Source organism: Salvelinus alpinus, chromosome 2, assembly GCF_045679555.1.
Source record: "Salvelinus alpinus chromosome 2, SLU_Salpinus.1, whole genome shotgun sequence".
NCBI classification, from domain to species: domain Eukaryota; kingdom Metazoa; phylum Chordata; class Actinopteri; order Salmoniformes; family Salmonidae; genus Salvelinus; species Salvelinus alpinus.
In genome coordinates, this window is record NC_092087.1 from 124460489 (window position 1) to 124485016 (window position 24528).

Genomic DNA, 24528 nt, shown 5'->3' on the forward strand with positions numbered 1-24528 from the left:
GTGTGCATGTGCATGCTCAAACACACATGCATGTGGGGGTCTGGGAGAGGAAGTGTGACCATCTGATGAATGGGCATGTGCCTGAACTCAATTTTATACACTAATTGTAGTCTCACCCATTTATATCTAATGACCGGTCATTTCTGACCGGGAATACCACAGCTGTACAAAAGTTAAATAAAACACCCAAAATGTAATGGAAAATCATCTAAATGTATTTTGTGTGTTCAGAGGCCCTTTTTTGACAAAGTTATGGAATCTTGTGACAATCAGATTAAGTTAACTACATTTTTCAGAGAGAGAGAGAGAACTTGTAAATCGGTCCAATTCGACCAGAACACAACAGGAGTGTTAAACCAGTTTTGACATTTTATTTTGAAAGAGACTTTTAATTTGAAGGATAGGGGGCGGTACAGAGAACCAGGAAGTTAACATTTTGTTATGACAGGTCATGTAAAATGAACTTTGATTCCAATGTTTATTTATTAGACTTGTGTAATAATTAGGGTCATTTGGACCACAATGGCTGAATGCAAGAAAGAACACGGGTAAGCTTCCACAAGTGTCAGTTGTTCAAGTTGTTGGCCATGTGTTGTTCAAGTTGTTAGCCATGTGTTGTTCAAGTTGTTAGCCATGTGTTGTTCAAGTTGTTAGCCATGTGTTGTTCAAGTTGTTAGCCATGTGTTGTTCAAGTTGTTAGCCATGTGTTGTTCAAGTTGTTAGCCATGTGTTGTTCAAGTTGTTAGCCATGTGTTGTTCAAGTTGTTAGCCATGTGTTGTTCAAGTTGTTAGCCATGTGTTGTTCAAGTTGTTAGCCATGTGTTGTTCAAGTTGTTAGCCATGTGTTGTTCAAGTTGTTAGCCATGTGTTGTTCAAGTTGTTAGCCATGTGTTGTTCAAGTTGTTAGCCATGTGTTGTTCAAGTTGTTAGCCATGTGTTGTTCAAGTTGTTAGCCATGTGTTGTTCAAGTTGTTAGCCATGTGTTGTTCAAGTTGTTAGCCATGTGTTGTTCAAGTTGTTAGCCATGTGTTGTTCAAGTTGTTAGCCATGTGTTGTTCAAGTTGTTAGCCATGCCCCTCGCAGTGTCATTTCTTATTACAATTGTTTTCACACAATCCAGCCAGCATATGCTACAATTTTTCAGATTGTGCAAAGTGAAAGACCAAACTGTTTCCCACGACTCGTTACAATCGCGACATCGTTGCAATGGCCTATCGTGACAATATACTTGCAGGTTACTGTAACAAGGTCTTGTTTGACATGTTTGTCTTGACCATGTTTTTTTCTGTTGTGAAAATGTCTGTCCGTTAATTTACCTACAGCTAAATGGCATGTCTTACATTTGTATAGGTATTGCGGGGAAGGCTGTTTCGTTGATTCAGTGATTCATGTGGATGTCAAGGTATGACAAAGTTGAAGTATAATTTTGTTAGTACATTTGATATATATTTGTAGCCCATTGCTGACTAGTAGAGTAGGTTTATACACTGAGTGTACAAAACATTAGGCTCACCTGCTCTTTCCATGACATAGACTGACCAGGTGAATCCAGGTGAAAGCTATGATCCCTTGTTGATGTCACTTGTTAAATCCACTTCAATCATTGTAGATGAAGGGAAGGAGACAAGTTAGAGAAGGATTTTTAAGCCTTGATACAATTGAGACATGGATTGTGTGCCATTCAGAGGGTGTTTGTTTGAACGGGGTATGGTAGTAGGTGCCAGGCGCACCGGTTTGAGTGTCAAAAACTGCAACGCTGCTGGGTTTTTCACGCTCAACAGTTTACTGCGTGTATCAATAATGGTTCACCACCCAAAGGACATCCAGCCAACTTGACACAACTGTGGGAAGAATTGGAGTCAAAATGGGCCAGCATCCCTGTGGAACACTTTCAACACCTAGAGTCATGCTTTGTAGAGTCATGAATTGAGGCTGTTCTGAGGGCAAAAGGGGGTGCAACGCAATATTAGGAAGGTGTTCCTAATGTGTTGTACATTCATCACATTATGTCCAGGCAGTATGCTTATGGCTACTGATAGCCTAGTTGAATTAATGAAGTTGAACATTAACCTTAAATTGATCATCATGGAACGAGATGCAGCCAAGTAAAAATGTGTAAGACTTTCATCATAAATCTTGATACAGTAGGTATTTTTAACCTTCCCTCAGGACTACTATGGGAAGACCCTGAAGAAAACGTCTGACCTGAAGAGTAATGCCTGCTTAGCCCCGTCTCAGCCCATCCCAGCCTTCATCCTCAAGGCTCTGAAGAAGATCCATCCTGAAGTCACAGGCAAGTGGGTTCACTATTGTAACATTGTACTTACAATGTAATGACATTTTGATAACATCAGTGGTATCATAAGTCATTTTCACACATAATTGCATGTCTGTGTGTCTTTCTGTCTCTGTCGGTCTGTGTCTGCCTGCTTGCCTGTAGATTGTTAAGGATACGATTGTTGTGAATAAGATTGATGAATCACCCATGAATAACTGTTACACTTGATTCAATACACTCACCATTTAGCCCTTGACCTGCTGTTGTTCTGTCAGGTACTATGGGTGTGGGCTGGTGGTCCCAGAGTGTCTGGAGGGCTGCTGGACCTGGGCAGTGGCAGTGGGAGAGACTGCTACATGCTCAGCCAACTGGTCGGGGAGAAGGGCCACGTCACAGGCATCGACATGACTGAGGACCAGGTACACAACTGTGTGGTGTGGTGGTGACCATTCAATTAAAATGTTTTTAATATCATAAAGGGCAATTGCTGAACACAACACTTTGTGGTGCTTGTTTACAGTGCCTTGAAAAAGTATTCATCCCCTTTGGCATTTTCCTATTTTGTTGCATTACAACCTGTAATTTAAATTGATTTTTATTTGGATTTCATGTAATGGACATACACAAAATAGTCCAAATTGGTAAAGTGAAATTTAAAAAATAACTTGTTCCCCCCAAAAAATTGCAATTAAAAATGGAAAAGTGGTGCGTGCATATGTATTCACCCCCTTTGCTATGAAGACCATAAATAAGATCAGGTGCAACCAATTGCCTTCAGAAGTCACAAAATTTGTTAAATAAAGTCCACCTGTGTGCAATCTAAGTGTCACATGATCTATCACATGATCTCAGTATATATACACTTGTTCTGAAAGGCCCCAGAGTCTGAAACACCACTAAGCAAGGGGCACCACCAAGGAAGCGGCACCATGAAGACCAAGGAGCTCTCCAATCAGGCCAGGGACAAAGTTGTGGAGAAGTACAGATCAGGGTTGGGTTATAAAAAAATATATGAAACTTTGAACATCCCACAGAGCACCATTAAATCCATTATTAAATAATGGATAGAATATGGCACCACAACAATCCTGCCAAAAGAGGGCCGGCCACCAAAACTCACAGACCAGGCAAGGAGGGCATTAATCAGAGAGGCAACAAAGAGACCAAAGACAACCCTGAAGGAGCTGCAAAGCTCCACAGCAGAGATTGGAGTATCTGTCCATAGGACCACATTTAGCTGTATACTCCACAGAGCTGGGCTTTACAGAAGAGTGGCCAGAGAAAAGCCATTGCTTAAAGAAAAAAATAAGCAAACACGTTTGGTGTTTGCCAAAAGGCATGTGGGAGACTCCCCAAACATATGGAAGAAGGTACTCTGGTCAGATGAGACTAAAATTGAGCTTTTTGGCCATCAAGGAAAACGTTATGTCTGATGCAAACCCAACACCTCTCATCACCCCGAGAACACCATCCCCACAGTGAAGCATGGTGGTAGCAGCATCATGCTGCAGGGATGTTTTTCATCGGCAGGGACTGGGAAACTGGTCAGAATTGAATGAATGATGGATGGCGCTAAATACAGGGAAATTCTTGAGGGAAACCGGTTTGTCTTCCAGAGATTTGAGACTGGGACAGAGGTTCACCTTTCAGCAGGACAATGATCCTAAGCATACTGCTAAAGCAACACTCGAGTGGTTTAAGGGGAAACATTTAAATGTCTTGGAATGGCCTAGTCAAAGCCCAGACCTCAATCCAATTGAGAATCTGTGGTATGACTTAAAGATTGCTGTACACCAGTGGAACCCATCCAACTTGGAGCTGGAGCAGTTTTGCCTTGAAGAATGGGCAAAAATCCCAGTGGATAGATGTGCCAAGCTAATTGAGTCCTACCCCAAGAGACGTGCAGCTGTAATTGCTGCAAAATGTGGCTTTACACTGAATTGACTGAGGGAAGGGGGTGAATAGTTATGCACGCTCAAGTTTTCATTTTTTTTGTCTTGTTTGTTTCACAAGAAAAAATATTTTGCATCTTCAAAGTGGTAGGCATGTTGTGTAAATCAAATGATACAACCCCCCCCAAAATACATTTTAATTCCAGGTTGTAAGGCAACAAAATAGGAAAAATGCCAAGGGGGGTGAATACTTTCGCAAGCCACTGTATATATGTGCAAACCAAATTCCCCGTTTTTTCTGTTCTTGTTTTGGAGTGTTTCGGTCCTGGGAACACATCCGTTTTTCTTTCTTCATAGCTTGAGGTTGCTAGAAAGTACGTGGACCACCACACGCAGGAGTTTGGATACGAGAAGCCCAACGTGGACTTTGTTCAGGGCTACATCGAAGCTCTAAAGGAGGCTGGACTCAAGGAGGACTCCTTCGATATCATCATGTAAGATGCCATTGTTGGTTGTTTGTTTACCCTTGAAAGATTACAGTTCATTTTTACAGTAATATCATAGTGATTAGTGTACGGTGAGGGTTCATTATTTGCCCCTTTTGTTGTGCGACAGATCCAACTGTGTGGTGAATTTGTCCCCAGACAAGAGAAAAGTATTGAGTGATGCTTACCGCGTGCTGAAGGTACACTGTGTGCTATACGGTATCATGTAGAAATCCGGTAATTACAACCAACAAAACTTCAATGAACCCTTTCAAGCTTGTAAGGAAGGTTCATGTCATGCTCCAGTCCTTTTTATTTTTAATTTGACCTTTATTTAACTAGGCAAGTCAGTTAAGAACAAATTCTTATTTTCAACGACGGCCTAGGAACAGTGGGTTAACTGCCTTGTTCAGGGGGAGAACGACAGATTTGTAACCTTTACGGTTACTAGTCCAACGCTCTAACCACTAGGCTACGCCGCCGCCCTTAGAAGTCAAATGCTGTTACTGTACTTAAACGTGTCAGTGAAACGTCATTAAGAAAGAGAATCCTAGCTTGGTAACATTGAAATGCAGCAGACACATTTCAGTTGAGCGCATCGTTGTACAACTGACTAGGCATCCTTCTTTCCCTTTCGTTCACGTCTTCTAAGCCGGCACACTAAAGATGTTTGCTACTCTCTCTGGTTGTCAGCATGGAGGAGAGCTGTACTTCAGTGATGTCTATAGTAGCAGTAAGCTCTCCGATCAGATCAAGAATCACAAAGTCCTGTGGGGTGTGTATGTCTACTAAGCAGCTTCTGTATTACATTTCACACTGCTTTAGACTGGTTCTAGATGCTATTTATATTTGTAGGACCAGCAGCAGTTAATAACCTAGGTGAACTGTAGATGTTAACGCTGTCGTTAGGGGAGTGTTTAGGCGGAGCGCTTTGGTGGGAGGACCTCGTGCGATTGGCTCAGGAGGTGGGATTCAGCCCCCCGCGATTGGTCACGGCCAACGTCATCACCGTGGACAACATGGAACTGGAGGCCGTCCTAGGTGAGATGTGTTGACTCGTCTTAAACATGAGACGGGACATTTTTTCCATCAGCTCTTAACCATATAAGTTACCATATAGCGGTTACATTGTTATAACATACTGGGTCTATAGCATTGATACATGGGACCCCACATTTTTAAGATTGACTGTTCAACACGTTGATATTTCATCTGGAATTACAGGTGACTACAAGTTTGTCTCTGCCACCTACCGTCTCTTCAAGATCCCCAAAATCTCTAATAAGGGCTCTCTGGTCATATACAATGGCAACATCACTGGTTTTGAGGAGAGTCTGGAGTTTGACGCTCAGTACACATTCAAGGTTTGTACAAGATACTGTTTTGTGTTTTTCTGCAAAATGGAGTTGGGCTTTGCTCCTCTCCAATATGAGTATGTTTGTGTTGTATGGGGAAGTTGAAAGCAGAGCAGAAAACACATTTCCCATGTAACAGTTTGGCAAATAAAGTTATATTGGATCATACTGATCCTAGATCTGTGCCCGGTGTGTTTTACACAGTGAGTAATATTTGTGTGTGTGTCTCCCCCAGGTGGATGAGGTAGTGGAGGTGGATGGAGAGGTGGCCAGCATCCTCAGCCACTCCAGGTTTGCTGAGGAGTTCACTTTCCAACCGCCCGGGGTACCTGCTGGATGTAGTGTAAAGAAACCCAAGGTTTGTACCAATACCAGGACAATTGCACCTAATGTGAGTTTTAGATGTGTGTGTATAAAGTTCATGACACATCCGCTGACACCTTCCCACTGTGAATTCCAAATTGACCTCTAGCCCCTACGCACGCACCAAGGTCAAGCAGATGTGCTGCAGTCACAACTAGGCTGCGTTAAAGTCCTGCTGGGAACCTTTAACCAGGAAGGAATGCATGTCCTCCCGTCAGCCAATGGAATGTCTCAATGTCTTCTTATCATGGTCCCTCATGGTCACTGAAACCACACACACACACATTAGCGCAAGCACAAAACACACACACACTGAGGACTATATTTGGTTTGATTATGTTTCCTACAGTTTGAATCTTTTCATACTCCCTACACATTCTTCAGGCTGTGGGTGTTTAGTTTAGCCTTGAACCTAAGGAGGCTGAGGCTGGTTGAGGTCTCATCCAGGTTGTATTCTCGTGACAAGTTTTACAATGCTTTATACACTGTATTATAATTGCATCATAATGCATCATGATGTGTCCCAAAGCTACTGGTAACCCTTGACTGAGAGACAACAGGTGTAATACCTGTTGTCTCTCAGTCAAGGGTTACCAGTAGCTTTGGGACACATCATCGGTAGTCTGTGTGTTGGTTGAGCTCCCTGAGTTGTGCATCGTTCTGGTGGTTGGCGACGGAAAAGAACCATACCACATTGTGGCCGGCTTCACCTACAACAACAAAAATATGTCCTTCGCTATTAAATAAACATCTGAATCCAACTTTTGTCCAAACCGCATCATATTCCTGCTGTGTGAACAGTGGTAGATTTAGTGGTAGGAAGTCTTGTGTGAAGGGAGGGGTCAAACTTGGAAGGAATATGGTGCGGTTTGGGTAAAAGTTGTATTTATTGTGTTGTGTTTATTTTATAGCGAGGGACTTATTTCACTTTATGTTTGGTAAGTAGAGTTCCTAGAGATTATACATATGCTTTTGTTGACAGGACATTTTTTGGGGTGTAGCTGGCTATATTGTGGAATGGTTATTTTCCGTCGCCAACCTCCAGAACGAGGCACAACTCAGGGAGTCCAACCAGTACACAGACTACTGATGTTGTGTCCCAAAGCTACTGGTAACCTTTTACTGAGAGACAATAGGTGTTGTCTCCCAAAGCTAGTTACCAGGTACTTTATTTAGTTCGCTCCTAACTCTAGTTTAGGTGATTATTATCTCTACCTTTTAGACTCTCTGTTGCAAGTGAACTCAAAGGGCAAACAGATCAGGGCCTGTATTCACAAAGCATCTCAGTGTAGTAGTGCTGATCTAGGATCTGTCCATATAATCTTATCTTATAATGACCTAAAAGGCAAACACTGATCCTAGATCAGCATTCCTCCTCTGAGATGCTTTGTGGATACGGGCCCAGGTCCATGATCTCATGCCGTAATAAACTGTATGGAAAGTATGTACAGCTTGTACAAGCTACAGCTTCAGGCAAACGGTGAAAAGATAAACTAATGGCAGATAAAAACATATTGCATAGTCACAAATACCGATCCAGGGTCGCTGACAGCAGTTGCATAATATGACACAACATGGAGTTTGATATGTAATGTAATAAATGTGATTTAAATGGTTATTATTTAAATAATATTATTTAAATGGTATTTCTCTGTAATTAACTTTAAATACATTGCTGAATTGACTGGAGGTTATATGGAATGAACCCTAACCTTGTAAGATAGTGGAGTTATTATCATATAAGGTTATTACATAATGCACTACCATGACGTTGTGTAAATATGGCATGCGGTGTTTTTCAGTGATTTCCAGGGAAACCCTGTGCTGTCTGTCATGCTGTGTGTCATTGCAGGTGGGCACGGTGAATCCCTTTGAACTGGTGCTGCAGCTGGGGAGTGCAACTGTCTCTTCTGCCACAGGGGGGTGCTGTGGTGCAGAGTCATCCTGTTGCAAGTGATGGGGGTAGCCAAGATATGAGAGAGACACAGAGAATGATTATACTGTGTATGAATGAACAATAATTGTAATTCATGTCAAACTATGGATTTCTGTCAAGCCTTAAGTTAGGCTCATGTGTTAATTGTTTAACTGTGTGAATATTATCATAATCCAAACACATTTCCGGCAGTGAAGAAGTGGTCAGTGTGTCTCTCTTTAATGAAGTTGGCCTTAGATTTCAAGATGGGTGTGTGGGAGAGAAATGCAAAAAATATATCCACGGCAGTGGAGGCTGGTGTGAGGAGCTATTGGAGGATATGCTCATTCTAATGGCAGAAATGGAATGAATGGAACGGTATCAAACATCGCAAATATGGAAACCGCGCTTGACTCCGTTGCATTAATACCATTCCAGACATTACAATGAGCCCATCCTCCTATACCTCCTTCCACCAGCCTCCACTGATCCACAGGGGAAAGTACACTCGGGATATCAGTTATATTCTTAGTATTTTCATTTCATTCATAAACACCCAAAGTTTCGACTCTGTATTTTTCAAGAGTGTGCTTTGTGAGGAAACTCCTGCAGTCTGTATTCATACAAGTTCAAGTGAACAACGGGTGGCAACAATTAGTCATTTCAATTAGACAGTTGGTTAGCAATCAAGTCACAGTTGACAATATATTTCTATATACAATGTTTACAAAGGTATACATACAGTGGGGAGAACAAGTATTTGATACACTGCCGATTTTGCAGGTTTTCCTACTTACAAAGCATGTAGAGGTCTGTAATTTTTATCATAGGTACACTTCAACTATGAGAGACGGAATCTAAAACAAAAATCCAGAAAATCACATTGTATGATTTTTAAGTAATTAATTTGCATTTTATTGCATGACATAAGTATTTGATACATCAGAAAAGCAGAACTTAATATTTGGTACAGAAACCTTTGTTTGCAATTACAGAGATCATACGTTTCCTGTAGTTCTTGACTAGGTTTGCACACACTGCAGCAGGGATTTTGGCCCACTCCTCCCTACAGATCTTCTCCAGATCCTTCAGGTTTCGGGGCTGTCGCTGGGCAATACGGACTTTCAGCTCCCTCCAAAGATTTTCTATTGGGTTCAGGTCTGGAGACTGGCTAGGCCACTCCAGGACCTTGAGATGCTTCTTACGGAGCCACTCCTTAGTTGCCATGGCTGTGTGTTTCGTGTCGTTGTCATGCTGGAAGACCCAGCCACGACCCATCTTCAATGCTCTTACTGAGGGAAGGAGGTTGTTGGCCAAGATCTCGCGATACATGGCCCCATCCATCCTCCCCTCAATACGGTGCAGTCGTCCTGTCCACTTTGCAGAAAAGCATCCCCAAAGAATGATGTTTCCACCTCCATGCTTCACGGTTGGGATGGTGTTCTTGGGGTTGTACTCATACTTCTTCTTCCTCCAAACACGGCGAGTGGAGTTAGACCAAAAAGCTCTATTTTTGTCTCATCAGACCACATGACCTTCTCCCATTCCTCCCCTGGATCATCCAGATGGTCATTGGCAAACTTCAGACAGGCCTGGACATGCACTGGCTTAAGCAGGGGGACCTTGCGTGCGCTGCAGGATTTTAATCCATGACGGCGTAGTCTGTTACTAATGGTTTTCTTTGAGACTGTGGTCCCAGCTCTCTTCAGGTCATTGACCAGGTCCTGCCGTGTAGTTCTGGGCTGATCCCTCACCTTCCTCATGATCATTGATGCCCCACGAGGTGAAATCTTGCATGGAGCTCCAGACCGAGGGTGATTGACCGTCATCTTGAACTTCTTCCATTTTCTAATAATTGCGCCAACAGTTGTTTCCTTCTCACCAAGCTGCTTGCCTATTGTCCTGTAGCCCATCCCAGCCTTGTGCAGGTCTACAATTTTATCCCTGATGTCCTTACACAGCTCTCTGGTCTTGGCCATTGTGGAGAGGTTGGAATCTGTTTGATTGAGTGTGTGGACAGGTGTCTTTTATACAGGTAACGAGTTCAAACAGGTGCAGTTAATACAGGTAATGAGTGGAGAACAGGAGGGCTTCTTAAAGAAAAACTAACAGGTCTGTGAGAGCCGGAATTCTTACTGGTTGGTAGGTGATCAAATACTTATGTCATGCAATAAAATGCAAATTAATTATTTAAAAATCATACAATGTGATTTTCTGGATTTTTGTTTTAGATTCCGTCTCTCACAGTTGAAGTGTACCTATGATAAAAATTACAGACCTCTACATGCTTTGTAAGTAGGAAAACCTGCAAAATCGGCAGTGTATCAAATACTTGTTCTCCCCACTGTATTAGACAATACATTTAGACAGAATCATAGGTCAACATGATATATACACTGAGTGTACAAAACATTAAGAACAGCTTCCTAATATTGAGTTGCACCCCCTCTCAGAACAGCCTCGATTCATCTCGGCATGGACTCTACAAGGTGTTGAAAGCGTTCTACAGGGATGCTGGCCCATGTTGACTCCAATGCTTCCCACAGTTGTGTCAAGTTTCCACTTGTTGTGTATGTACTGACATACATGTTCATGTTTTTAGATGTATGTAAATGGTCTTTTTCATTGTCTGTCAGACCACAGTAAGACTAGCTGTCACCATTGGCTAATTGGGATCCTAATAAATCAACATCAAACTAAGTTGGCTGGATGTCCTTTAGGTGGTGGATCATTATTGATACACACAGGAAACTGTTGAGTGTGAAAAACTAGCAGAATTGCAGTTCTTGACACAAATCGGTGTGCCTGGCACCTACTACCATACCCCGTTCAAAGGCATCTTGTCTTGCCCATTCACCCTTTCAATGGCACCCACACACAATCCATGTCTCAAGGCTTAAAAATCCTTCTCTAACTTGTCTCCTCCCCTTCATCTCCACTGATTGAAGTGGATTTAACAAGTGACAATCAGGGGTCATAGCTTTCATCTGGATTCTATGTCAAGGATGGGAAACCTTGACTCATCATGAGGGGCTACAGTGGCTAGTGGGTCTGTGTCACAGGAGGTTGGTGGCACCTTCATTTGGGAGGACAGGCTCGTGGTAATGACTGGAGTAGAATCAGTGGAATGGTATCAAACACGTGGTTTCCAGGTGTTTGATTCCATTCCATTTGCTCCTTATATTCCCCTCAGCAGCCTCCACTGTTCTGCATACCCACATCCATAACCCCCTCCACACCTTTCGGGCAAAACATTTTATCAGCCCCATTCATGATAGCTGAAGATAAAATATATATATTTTAAGTTAATTACCTGCAATTCTGCACGTTTTGCCATTGGGCGTAGAGAACACGTTGCCGTGAAAATGTTGCAATTGTATAACTCATTTCATGCAATTCTACTCATTTTGTCATGGGGTGGACAGAAATTTGAAGTTTTACAGCTAATTTCCTGCTATTCTACACATTTTGTCATAGGGTGGGGGCAAATGTTTAACTGATGATCAATGTGCCCCACGCCGGTCGGTAATTCGATCATGCTTACAACACGTTTAGATAGCTGGCCACTAGACTCATTTAACAATCAAACAAACGTAGCTGACATGGGGTAGGTGAGTGACCGCTGATGCACAACCAAATGTCGAAATTGCACCATGTGTATACTATTATTCTAACTCTCAACAGGAAGTTGAGACCCCGACTGAGTTAAAAAAAAAAATATTCCACAGGCCTACAAAAGGGCCGCATGCAGCCAGTTGCCCATCCCCGGTCTATTTCATTGGAAGAGGTGTTTATTAAATTTTGTAAACCATTTTATCAAACAAAATAACATTGTATTGGTCGCATACAAATATTTAGCAGATGTTATTGCTGGTGTAGCGAAATGCTCCCATGACTTGTGCAAAGGTTAAACAATATTGATACAAATAAATCTAAACAAAACATGGCTGTGATACAGTAGGCTAAATGTTTTTCAATCAAAAAGAGATCGAGTTCCTCATTACGTCCCTTGGGGAGACAGTGTCCAGGTAGTGGATCCAGAAGCATGATCGTTTTACTAGTTATCATGCCTAAGGGGCATGTGAACCTTCTCTATCGCGATGAACTTGATCGAGTGTTGTAATGTCCTGATTGAATTCTGCGCTTGGCGACAGGAGACTGCTGATTGTTTCTACGAGTGGATGACTTATGTTCGGTGATGCGGCCCTTACGTTGTCGCTTAGCACGTAGGCCTACGCTGCCCATTAGCCAGTTCTTGAGAATCTGTAGGAACTGCTCATCCATATCTGAATGTGAGACTAACACTGCTGCTTTGTCCTCCCGCTTCCAGGAACTGGGATGCAAGGACACCTGGATAAAGACAGCCTACAATCGGGCAAAAGACACTGAGAGAGATCAATTGCTGAGGCATGCACAAAATTGAGAAAAAAATATTTGTGTTTTCACTTCTACCTTTACACCGCTCTTTAGCAATTATGAACATTTTAAATAAACATTGGCACATATTGACGTCTGATTCCAAATTAAAATGTGTAGGCTATTCAAAGACCCTCCCCTGTTCGCCTATAGGAGAGCACGCAATCTCAGAGATGCACTGCTCCAATCAGATGTGGGTGCGCGTCTACCGCGCACAATCCCTGCCACAACTACATTGTCATAACACCTATAGACTAGTTAGCTGACGACGTCTAGAAAACTTTGCGCGCGCTTCAAAGGCGCAGAAGTCCATGGTTCTGGATGGCCAGATAGCTTGCAAAAATGACAAGAAACTGCCCTGTGGTGAATTGTAAGTGGCTCGTTTCTGCTAGTTGTATCTTGTTCTTGATACCAGGTATTTTTGTTGTTGGTTATTTGACTGTCACCTCAATGCTGACATGGCTAAACTTGGCTAGCTACCTAACCAACAACTGAAACAATGTATTTTTAGAGACAACAAGTGTTCATGGAGAAACTTTATGTTTTCAATGAATATTGGCGACTAACTGTAGTTTACACGTTATCAACAATCTCAGCCAACCCTGTCGGTTTTGCCACATAGTTGTGCAGGCGTCGGTTTTGTTGATAAACAACCAGCCCCTGAAGAGGACGGAAATATTCCATCACCCGAAAACAGGAAAAAACACATATATCTGTAGTAGAACCATATGTGCTTCACCTGATGTTGTTTATTTGCTTTGTTCCATGTTCTGATATGTCAGGCAGAATAGGACTATTATCCATGAGTTGACATGTGTGCCTTTGTCATCATAATCCCCGATTGGACAGATAATGACTCTACTACCTCAATGTGATGTTGTAATAGTATCCTACCCATCCCTCCGTTTATTTAAATGATGGCCAATGCCTACTTTTTTGTGAAAGTAGCCCATTGAAATGTGATTAATGCATAACACCGCATTAGCCTACGCAACATGCGTAGGCTAAATTGCCTATTAATGATGGGTGATTAATTAATGCATTTGCACACTTTGTATGATATAACTAATTATTTTCACACCAGAACATTGTAGGCTACAGTATTCAAAATATAATGTCTTATACATGCGTCTGGGCATTTTGCGTAATTATCTGTTTATTAGGCTAATATTACGCATGGTAATTACTGTACGTTTTGTCTATCTATATCATTTCCGATGCCTATCATGCCTTTGTATTGGTTTGGTTGGTCAACCAACCCTCCCTACAATTAGGCTTTGCAGATCATCTTTAAATAGCCTACAAGACATACCATACCCTCAGCTATAAAATGAATTGCTTGTTTGGTCATCTTAAGGAACTAATCTAAAATGCATAAAGAATGTCACATAGCCTAAAATCATGCATTCCATTCAGCCTGCTGAAACAACTCTCTCCCTCTACCTCTCGCTCTCCTCTGCAATGGAGAACATTGCATAATGACTCCCCTCAGATAAATCAAATATTATGGATCTACCCACCAATTCATAATTTATTGGTTGCCTCTGAAATCCATCTGAAAAAGTCACGAGGAAAGTGTCTTGGGCTTTTTTGCGTGAGGTGCGCTTGTTTTGGAATTTCATTCGTTGGAGCTGCGGCGAAAACTCCGCCCCCGTCCAACTGCCGTACTGGATTGGGTGCTACCGTCGTCTGTCTCCGGGACATCAGGGGAGGCACGAGTTCGCTCTAGGAGTAATCAGTTTCGGACTCGTAGTGGAACCAAGCGCTTGGATCCCCGATGCTGCACAAATCACGGCGACCCCCGGTGGAGATGAAGGCGGACTCCGATTGGCTCTGATTTTTAAAAGCCCTTTTCATTCAGGAGGTTGCCCATTATCAACATGGCTGAGCCGTCGGCCCCAGTACCCTTTGCAAAAATGGCGTCACTTAGCCGGGTTCGAGCTCTGACGATGATTTTCTTAACTGTCAGCGGTTGTTTGGTCACCTCGACAAGTGGCAAGGAAGGAGGGGTAGAGTCGGACACGGTTATCATCGGGCTCCGGTTGGAGGACACGGACGACATTTCCTTTATGGATAGGGGCTACCTACGGGTGAGTGAACGGTCTCGTGTCAAACTGAGGGTATACGGGCAAAACATAAACAACGAGACCTGGTCCAAAATGTCATTTACGGAACACGAGCAGATCCGACCAGTCGGGGACATCGACAGCTTGTCGGGGGACAACGGGAGCAAAGAGGATACGTCCGCGCATCCCTGCGGTATCAGGACCTCGGATATAATCATCTTGCCCAACATCATTCTAAGTCGCAGAACGTCGGGAGTAGTTGAAATCGAGGTCAAACCCCTTCGAAAAACCGAGAGGAGTAAATCGTATTACCTGTGCATCGCCACCTCGACACCTGCCCACAACGCCGCCGGCCTGCACGACCCGTGGACCGAAAACACCTGGATTTACCACGACGGAGATGACACTAAAGTGATAGTTGTGGAGGAGAAGAGGTTTCTGCTCCCCTTCTGGCTTCAAGTCATCTTCATTTCCATGCTGCTGTGTCTGTCAGGCATGTTCAGCGGGTTGAACTTGGGACTGATGGCTCTGGACCCAATGGAGCTCCAAATAGTCCAGAATTGTGGCACAGAGATGGAGAAGAATTATGCCAAAAAGATAGAGCCAGTTAGGAGCCAAGGGAATTACCTGCTTTGCTCACTTCTCCTAGGCAACGTGCTCGTGAATACAACTCTAACTATATTATTTGATGATATTGCAGGTTCTGGGCTGATAGCTGTGGTGATGTCAACTATTGGAATTGTCATCTTTGGAGAGATTGTCCCTCAAGCCATATGCTCAAGACATGGCCTTGCGGTTGGAGCCAACACCATTTTCCTCACCAAGTTTTTCATGCTGCTCACCTTCCCCGCGTCATACCCAGTGAGCAAACTTCTAGATTACCTTTTGGGCCAAGAGATAGGCACTGTGTACAACCGCGAGAAGCTTCTGGAGATGCTCCGAGTCACGGATCCGTACAATGATCTGGTCAAAGAGGAGTTGAACATCATTCAGGGCGCCTTGGAACTACGGACTAAGACGGTGGAGGACGTGATGACCCCGCTAAGAGATTGTTTTATGATTCCAGGTGATGCTATCCTCGACTTCAACACCATGTCTGAAATTATGGAGAGCGGCTACACGCGCATCCCCGTGTTCGAGGGCGAGAGGTCCAACATTGTGGATCTATTGTTCGTGAAGGACCTGGCGTTTGTCGACCCAGACGATTCTACGCCGCTGAAAACCATCACTAAGTTTTACAGCCATCAGCTGCATTTTGTGTTCAATGACACCAGGCTGGATGCCATGCTGGAGGAGTTCAAGAAAGGTGAGAGGGGTTTCATTCTTTATTGGCCGACTGTATCCTGTCAATCAAATGATCATGCCATTTCAAGCAAAATGTGTGATGACTGTTCCATCACGGCTTTCATTTGGCATGTCTACGGTCTAGCGATTCATTGCAAATGTGAGAATGAGGTTTCATCGGAACACAGACCGATTATATAATAACCTAGAGAGACAAGTGTTGCTACGCATTAGTAAGCAGTCAATTCACTGTATTACATCTCCACTGTAGATTTCTATTCATGTCAACATATTTATGGCATTTTAAAGTGAGGGAAAACATCACAATCTTCAATCAGGGGGTATTTGCCTCTGGGAATAACACTGTCCCAGTTCCTTGACTGGATGTATAATGTCACACACTTGACATAATAATATCCAGATCAGATCCCCTACTATGGTAATACTATGACATCATAGAGAGCTCAAAGACCATTTCCCTCTGGAAGATGGTCAAGTAATGTGTGTCTTACTGTCTAATAACAGATTACTGTCATTTAAAACTTGACCGAGACACATGAATGACCTCATAGCGCAGATGGCCTGCTGCCCTTCAGGTGTCTCCTTGATGCCCCAAGTGTTTCAAGTGTGTAAACAAAGATGTTAAGTCAAACCACGAAAACCGACTTTCAGGAAGATGGAGTGTGGCGTTGCTTCATCAGGAAGGGTGTCACAAAAAATCCCAGATACAATTTTTTAAAGAGGTGAGGTGGGGTGGGGAGGAATGGCATCCTAAAGTAGCTGGCTGCCATTCCTTGTCAGAGATGTAAGGGAGCATTTGTTGTCACCTCTTGGGTCATTTCCTGCAAAGAAAAGGTGGAGAGGGGGAATGTTCATGTTATCTTTCACCATCACTTCCATTCCTCGTTAATGTTCACACGGTTCCCCTCCCACTCTCTCTCTCTCTCTCTCTCTCTCTCTCTCTCTCTCTCTCTCTCTCTCTCTCTCTCTCTCTCTCTCTCTCTCTCTCTCTCTCTCTCTCTCTCTCTCTCTCTCTCTCTCTCTCTCTCTCTCTCCCCCCCCTCTGTGGTTTGTGACTTGCATTTGGAAATTCATTCATGGGAATGGTACAACCGCGTCAGTGCTAAGGTTATCAGGTGGGGGCATCTTGTTTGAGAACCTGCTTAAATCCCCTCCTCTCCCTACTCTCAGTTGTGTGCATTGCCTCTGAATGATGGTAGTGATAACTCCCTTCGTCCTGCCCACTGGAATGCAGCCGTGTGATTAATGAATAACTCCTCTCTCTTAACACCCACAGTTACACTTTATGACATAGTTACTCACTTTGTAAAGTTTTCATTTTAAGGTGCGTTTTAGTTTCGTCACAGTCTGACACTGACAATCACACCTGTCTGTTGATAGCAGGAACGATATACGTTTTGATCAAGCAGCTTCTGTGCACACGGTTGTTACATCATTACGGTTGTTACGTCATTATGGTTGTTACATCATTACGGTTGTTACGTCATTATGGTTGTTACATCATTACAGTTGTTACGTCATTACAGTTGTTACGTCATTACGGTTGTTACGTCATTATGGTTGTTACGTCATTACGGTTGTTACATCATTATGGTTGTTACATAATTACAGTTGTTACGTCATTATGGTTGTTACGTCATTACGGTTGTTACGTCATTATGGTTGTTACATCATTACGGTTGTTACATAATTACAGTTGTTACGTCATTATGGTTGTTACATCATTACAGTTGTTACGTCATTACAGTTGTTACATCATTACGGTTGTTACGTCATTACGGTTGTTACATCATTACGGTTGTTACATCATTACGGTTGTTACGTCATTACGGTTGTTACGTCATTACGGTTGTTACGTCATTACGGTTGTTACATCATTACGGTTGTTACGTCATTACGGTTGTTACGTCATTACGGTTGTTACGTCATTACGGTTGTTATGTCATTACGGTTGTTACATCATTACGGTTGTTACATCATTACGGTTGTTATATCATTACATTTTTTACATCATTCCGGTTGTTACATCATTCCGGTTGTTACATCATATTTTTTTGTTACATCATTACGGTTGTTACATCATTACGGTTTTTACATCATTATGGTTGGTACATCATTACGGTTGTTACATCATGTTTTTTTGTTACATCATTACGGTTGTTACATCATTACTGTTTTTACATCATTATGGTTGGTACATCATTACGGTTGTTACATCATTATGGTTGTTACATCATTACGGTTGTTACATCATTACGGTTGTTACATCATTACGGTTGTTACATCATTACGGTTGTTACATCATTACGGTTTTTACATCATTATGGTTGTTACATCATTACGGTTGTTACATCATTACGGTTGTTATATCATTACATTTTTTACATCATTACGGTTGTTACATCATTACGGTTGTTATATCATTACGGTTGTTATATCATTACATTTTTTACATCATTACGGTTGTTACATCATTACGGTTGTTATATCATTACATTTTTTACATCATTACGGTTGTTACATCATTACGGTTGTTATATCATTACGGTTGTTATATCATTACATTTTTTACATCATTACGGTTGTTACATCATTACGGTTGTTATATCATTACATTTTTTACATCATTACGTTTTTTTATGAGGCTTAAAAAAGACTACTTACACTTTGTGGCCTATCATACTTAACTTTAAGACTGGTTGTGACCATGGTCATCTAGTCAATATGACTATGATTTCACTGAACTCCGTTTTTTCAGAGAAATAATGTCAATTAGGCATTTTATATTCATTATTCAATCGCTCGAGTGTTTGTTTTGGTTTATTGTAAAATCCGATTAATGAGAAGTAAATTAATGGAAAAAATAACTGTGCTTGTCAAAGTAGCCTTGTTTGAAGGCTAATGTATAATATGTTATATATTATGCATATTCATTCATTTGGTCACATTCATTTGAAGGTTTCTGTCAGTGTTGAAAATCTTTACAGAAACCGTGGTGTGATTACTTCAAATTAGGTTTCTATTAATATAGTGGACAATGGTATCCATTTGCTATTGCGTAATGGATTCATTAATACATGGATATGATTAGCAGACTAGAAGGTGGTCAGAACAGAACAGCAGCTACATTGATAATCTTATCTATTATAGGATATTGCTGACCTATGGCCAGTCCTTTAGACATCATCAGTGATCCCAGAACATGACCCGTAAAACCCCCATTATCTACCACCACAGCTCTCATTCACTAAAGCTAACACCCTGGCTCTTTTACCTTCAGTTTTGAACACCAGCTTCACACAGCTGAAAATGCTATATTTTTTCTTATGGAAAATATATTTCACAGCGGTTTAGATGGTACAGTGATTCTCTACACGATTCTTGCTTGTTTTGTCACAAACTGAAATTAGCCGAACTATTAGAATTATAGCAACCAGGAAATGACGGAGCGATTTCTGCATAGTGCATCTTTAAGAACGGGAAGCATAGAAATTGTGCACATAGAACAGATCTACCACTTCTTAGACTTGCTTTCAATGAGAATGACAGATCTATAACTCCTATTTCTGTGTGAATTTGGTTGGCTCGCCAAAAAAGTTATATATTGCAGTTTTAAAGTTCTAGATATAACCTTTTTGTAGATTGTACATATAGGTAAGGTACGTCAGACTAAACCCTCGTCCTCCAGGTTCCAGCCTCCCAGCAAGGCCACGAGGCCAGGTGCCAGTGCGGTCTTTGGGTTCCTGTTCTTGGCTCTGCTCCAGAGGGAACTCGCCTTCCTTCCGTCCAACCTCTGGAGCGGTTGTAAATCCTGAGGAAGGGAGGTCAAAGTTTCTCGTCAATCTGCCTCTAGTCACGGCACCACACTCGGTTCAAAGTGCTTTGTATTGTAAGTCATTGTTAATTAATTTGACTGCCTCTTGTGGAGCTGGTTGCTGCACAGCCGTCTGAAGTTGGGTTGAAGAAAGAAAGAGAAAAGCCTCCCGCCACATCTGCTCCAACAGCCACATACTTTAGAGATACACTGAGTGGAAAAAACATTAGGAACACCTGCTCTTTCCATGACACAGACTGACCAGGTGAATCCAGGTGAAAGATATGATCCCTTATGGATATCGCTTGTTAAATCCACTTCAGTCAGTGTATATGAAAGGGAGGAGACAGGTTATTGAAGGATTTTTAAGCCTTGAGACAATTGAGACATGGATTTTGTATGTTTGCCATTCAGAGGGTGAATGGACAAGACAAAAGTGTAAATGCCTTTGAACGGGGTATGGTAGTAGGTGCCAGGCACACCGGTTTGTGTCTAGAACTCCACCGTTGCTGGGTTTTTCACACTCAACAGTTTCCCGTGTGTTTCAAGAATGGTCCACCATCCAGAGGACATCCAGCCAACTTGACACAACTGTGGGAAGCATTGGAGTCAACATGGGTCAACATCCCTGTGGAATGCTTTTGACACCTTGTAGAGTCCATGCCCCAACACATTGAGGTGTTCTGAGGGGGGGGGGGGGGGGGGGGTGCGCAACACAATCTTATGAAGGTGTTCCTAATGTTGGTATACTCAGTGTAAAGGACATGAAAAGCGTAATTGGTTTTACTTTTGATCTCAGGTTTCTGAGGATTCTGAATTAGCCGTTTCTTGCTGGCTCTGTTTGTGGTTGAAGAGGATGCTTTCACTTTCTGCACTGCAACTGTAAAGTAAACCAGCTTCTACCTGAAGAGTGAGAAGGAGCACAAAAAAATCAAAGAGCCAGTGGTGACATTTCTTAATACTATGCCCCCATGCTAAGGTTCAGGTTGGTGGTCGTCATCCTAGACCTTTAAATGGAGACAGACAACCCCTTGGAAACTTCTGAACCCCTTTGTTAGTTTCTGTCGGATGGCAACAATTCGTGACAATTAGCGACTAGTAGTGACAGTGACAGTTAGCGACAATTAGAGACTACTAGCCATACAGGAGATTAGGTGGTGGAGCAGCAGGAGTAGTGTGTTAATGAGTGGGTCAACGTGTGCCCTTTGGGATGAACCCAAGTAGCACACACAGAATGGGGCCGCTCACGTCCAGTCTTGTTTTTTTGAACGAATGAATGTCACTCACTTGTTGCACCCCCTTTAAGTTTTACTAGTCTTACGTTGTCATATTTCATAGACACGTGACATATTTACAAAGGTAGATCGATGTTCGCCTTCTGCTTGTGTTTTGAATCACACACACACACACACACACACACACACACACACACACACACACACACACACACACACACACACACACACACACACACACACACACACACACACACACACACACACACACACACACACACACACACACAGAGAGGGTTGATTTGAATCGTATCCCTCCCTGAACTCCATAACCTTGGACAGTGTAACTTGGCCCAGTGCCAGTCACTGCAGGAGGGAAGGACTGCTGTCGTTCAAATTGAGCAGCGCGTCGCCATCGTTCCTCGAAAGTGTCATTCCTCGCTTTCCAGTTCTGCTACATTCCACCCGTGTCTGTTTCTGTCTCACATATAACTAGAATACTATGTGCTGTATGTGCTTGATTGGGGTTGAGAAAGAGGCCTCCGGTATGGACTACACTGTAAAAACAGAAAGACTCGAAACACGATGATTGTGTAATGAATACACAGAGAGTGTTTTGAAACAGAATAAAAGCACTCTGAAACACCCAAAGTGGTTCTTAAATTTTAATTTTGGTGTTTTTAAGATAGTGCTGTGAAAACACCTTTGGGGGTTTTCAGTGCATGTAAAAGGCAGCATCAAAACACACAAAATATATATTTTTTGCAGACTAAACTGAGTATACCTAACATTAGGAACACCTTCCTAATATTGAGTTGTTTCAATGATTTGTTAATTTAATTGAACCATAAAATGTTATTCTTACATTTTATGGGTCAATTAAATTAACAAATCATTGAAACAACTCAATCCAACTTAATGTTTCTCAAAATGTAAGATATTTCATATGAGGATAACCAAAGATAGAGAAAATGTATGTATTTAACTAATCAGAAGTCTGTTTTTATTCTACTTGCATTTCCCTATCTTCCCACGTGGCTCAGTTTTTAGAGGATTGTGGGTAATTCAACATTTTAGATTTTATGATTCTTTTACACAATGTTGTATGCATGTTTGAAGAAAGAAATGTATACTTCTATATTAGTATTAAGCAACTTGTTATGCCATGAGGTGTAATGGATAATAATGAACGGATATCAAAATTATCAGGCAAAATTACGTTCAATGATGAGACGACACATTCCCACAACTTTTTACAACTTTTTACGGTAGAGGCAAATACAGTATCCTGCAATGTTTGATGTAATGTAACCCCCATGCCTGCCAAAATTCTGCACTAAACAGAACTTGAACCATCAAAATAGTGTTTTCAACCTTTTACGGAAGTGCTCCCAGCCCCTGGCAAGGTGTTGCACAATGCTTGATCAATTGGTGTTACAACACACCGTGTCATGTTTCAAAACATCTCAGGTTGATGTGTTTCAATACCCCAGAAAAGTTAAGGTTTCGTCTCCTTTGAGTTGGTGGCAGCACAGTTGCCACTAGTTTTGGTATTACAAAGCACTTCATTTTAACAGTGTACTCGAGGCTACATGAGCCCTGGCACGTATTAAACTAGTTCGCCCCTTTCCTGCAATATAGGCCAATCTATGCTTAATTCAGATTCAGCAGCCTCCACAGCCGCCGTTCTCCTTCCCTTTTGTCTTAAAGTGAAACAAACCTAGTTGATATCGAAGTGTTTTAACACTTTCAGGGATATTTCTTCAGCGGACACTTTTCGAATTCATATCATGTCACAAAAGTGGCTTTCAATTCTCGGCAGCAAATAAAGCTGTGCTTGACCGTTTGTTCACCTGGTAACAGTCCTTGTGCTTATAATGCCGAAATAAGAGGTGGGATTAAATGGCGTCATGTTGGCAGTTGGACAGGAATGGCTCCTGGTGAGGGATACCCCTTTGAACACAGCATGACTTTTCCTTCAAGACTCTTTACTTTATCTATTGATTACATGCTTCACCTTAATGTGGATTGCTTGTCTCGGTTTTAGTCACTCTTGTCTCACTAAACAAGAGTTCATTTTACCTCCGTTTTTTTTTGTATGCAACTCAAACTAGGCATGTTTTGGCAAGCTTGAAGTGTTCAATGAAAGCGTAGAATGTACTGTAGCTAGAGGATCGGTTTGAAGTAGTTCTGAGAATCAGACCTCGGTTCAAATACTTTTTGTTGTTTTAGTACTTTGAGTGTTTTCTTTAGCCTGCCTGGAGTGCCAGATTGTCATGGTTTGCATTTATTGTGACTACTCTATTGAACCCAGGTCTGTTGAGAATAAATACACTTCTGTGATCAGTTTGTTTGAGCCGGTTGTGTTAAAAGCCAGGCTTTTCAAATGGCCTACATTCCTCAAATTCTAGTATAACATGGTGTAGACTTTTTAAAGGCCAGGTGCAGTCAAAAACTTGAGTTTCCTGTGTTTTATATATATATATCCACGCTACTGTGACATTTAGAAAATGATGATAATGTCCTTTTAGTCGTAGAGATGTTTCAATAGACCGCCTGAAATGTCATCGTGTTCTAGGGGAGGGAGTTTTGACTTGCCTGGTGACATCACCATGCGGTAAATTGGTTAAAAGACCAATAAGAAAGATAGTTCCAAACCTCTCTGCCAATAACAGCTAGTTTTCAGTTTTCCCCTCCCCGCTCAGACCACTCCCAGACAGTCCTAGCAAAATTCTTTCTTGAAAAACTTTTGCCCATTTGAATGGAAATCTCTTACAGTAAGGTGCTTAGTTGTTAGAAAGAAATCATTTGATATTGAGATAAAAATGTCTGCATTGGACCTTCAAAACGGATTTGCAGCGCCACTGTTGAGGAGTATGGATCCAGCTTCCAGCCTCAGTGTGTTTCTGACTGCAAAGTCTGTCTGATCTGGTGTCACAACTTGTCTTCTTCGTGTGTTTGAACACATCTTAAATGACTTCTCGTATTACAGTATTAAGGGCAGAAGCAAACTCATACATTTACCGCTATTTTGTGTAGTCACGATTAATTGCGGTCTTTCCTAAAAAGCCATCCTTACCCAGAAGGCACTTGAGTATTGTTCCATTGTTGTTCCGTTGAAATATGTCAGTTGTTACTTAATGTAATTAATTACACAATAAGGTATTACTACTGTTCTTGTGATCCACACATATAAACAGTCGTTAATCGGTCGTTAACCTGTGAAATTTGGCATGGGTTGAAAAAGCGTGATACTCCAAATTGGTCCTACTTGGCAGGCCTGTATTAGAAGCTGTGTTAGAAAAGAAACATAATGCTTTAGCACTTTCGTACAGTACCTCCGCCGGCTCTTGAGAACAGTGACGTACTCCCGTTGGAGATTCACCAATAGGAAATAATAGACA

General features: G+C 42.0%; 2 protein-coding genes across 3 annotated transcripts in view; both read left to right on the top strand.

Annotated features, from left to right (window-relative positions):
• Positions 1 to 428: 428 nt before the first annotated feature.
• Positions 429 to 9038, top strand: LOC139568560 (arsenite methyltransferase-like). Its single transcript, XM_071390476.1, is given in 11 exon segments — positions 429 to 548; positions 2170 to 2297; positions 2554 to 2597; positions 2600 to 2697; positions 4528 to 4664; positions 4786 to 4855; positions 5349 to 5430; positions 5565 to 5696; positions 5880 to 6019; positions 6246 to 6368; positions 8226 to 9038. Coding segments are annotated over 11 exon segments (1077 nt in total). The 5' UTR covers positions 429 to 530; the 3' UTR covers positions 8331 to 9038.
• A 5377-nt stretch (positions 9039 to 14415) lies between these two features.
• Positions 14416 to 24528, top strand: part of LOC139568656 (metal transporter CNNM2-like) — a 71318-nt gene continuing 61205 nt past the window's right edge. For both annotated transcript variants that reach the window (XM_071390635.1, XM_071390634.1), the window contains exon 1: positions 14416 to 16076. In XM_071390635.1, the coding sequence (XP_071246736.1) occupies positions 14585 to 16076 (1492 nt within the window). In that variant the 5' untranslated portion in view covers positions 14416 to 14584. The remainder of the gene's footprint in view (positions 16077 to 24528) is intronic.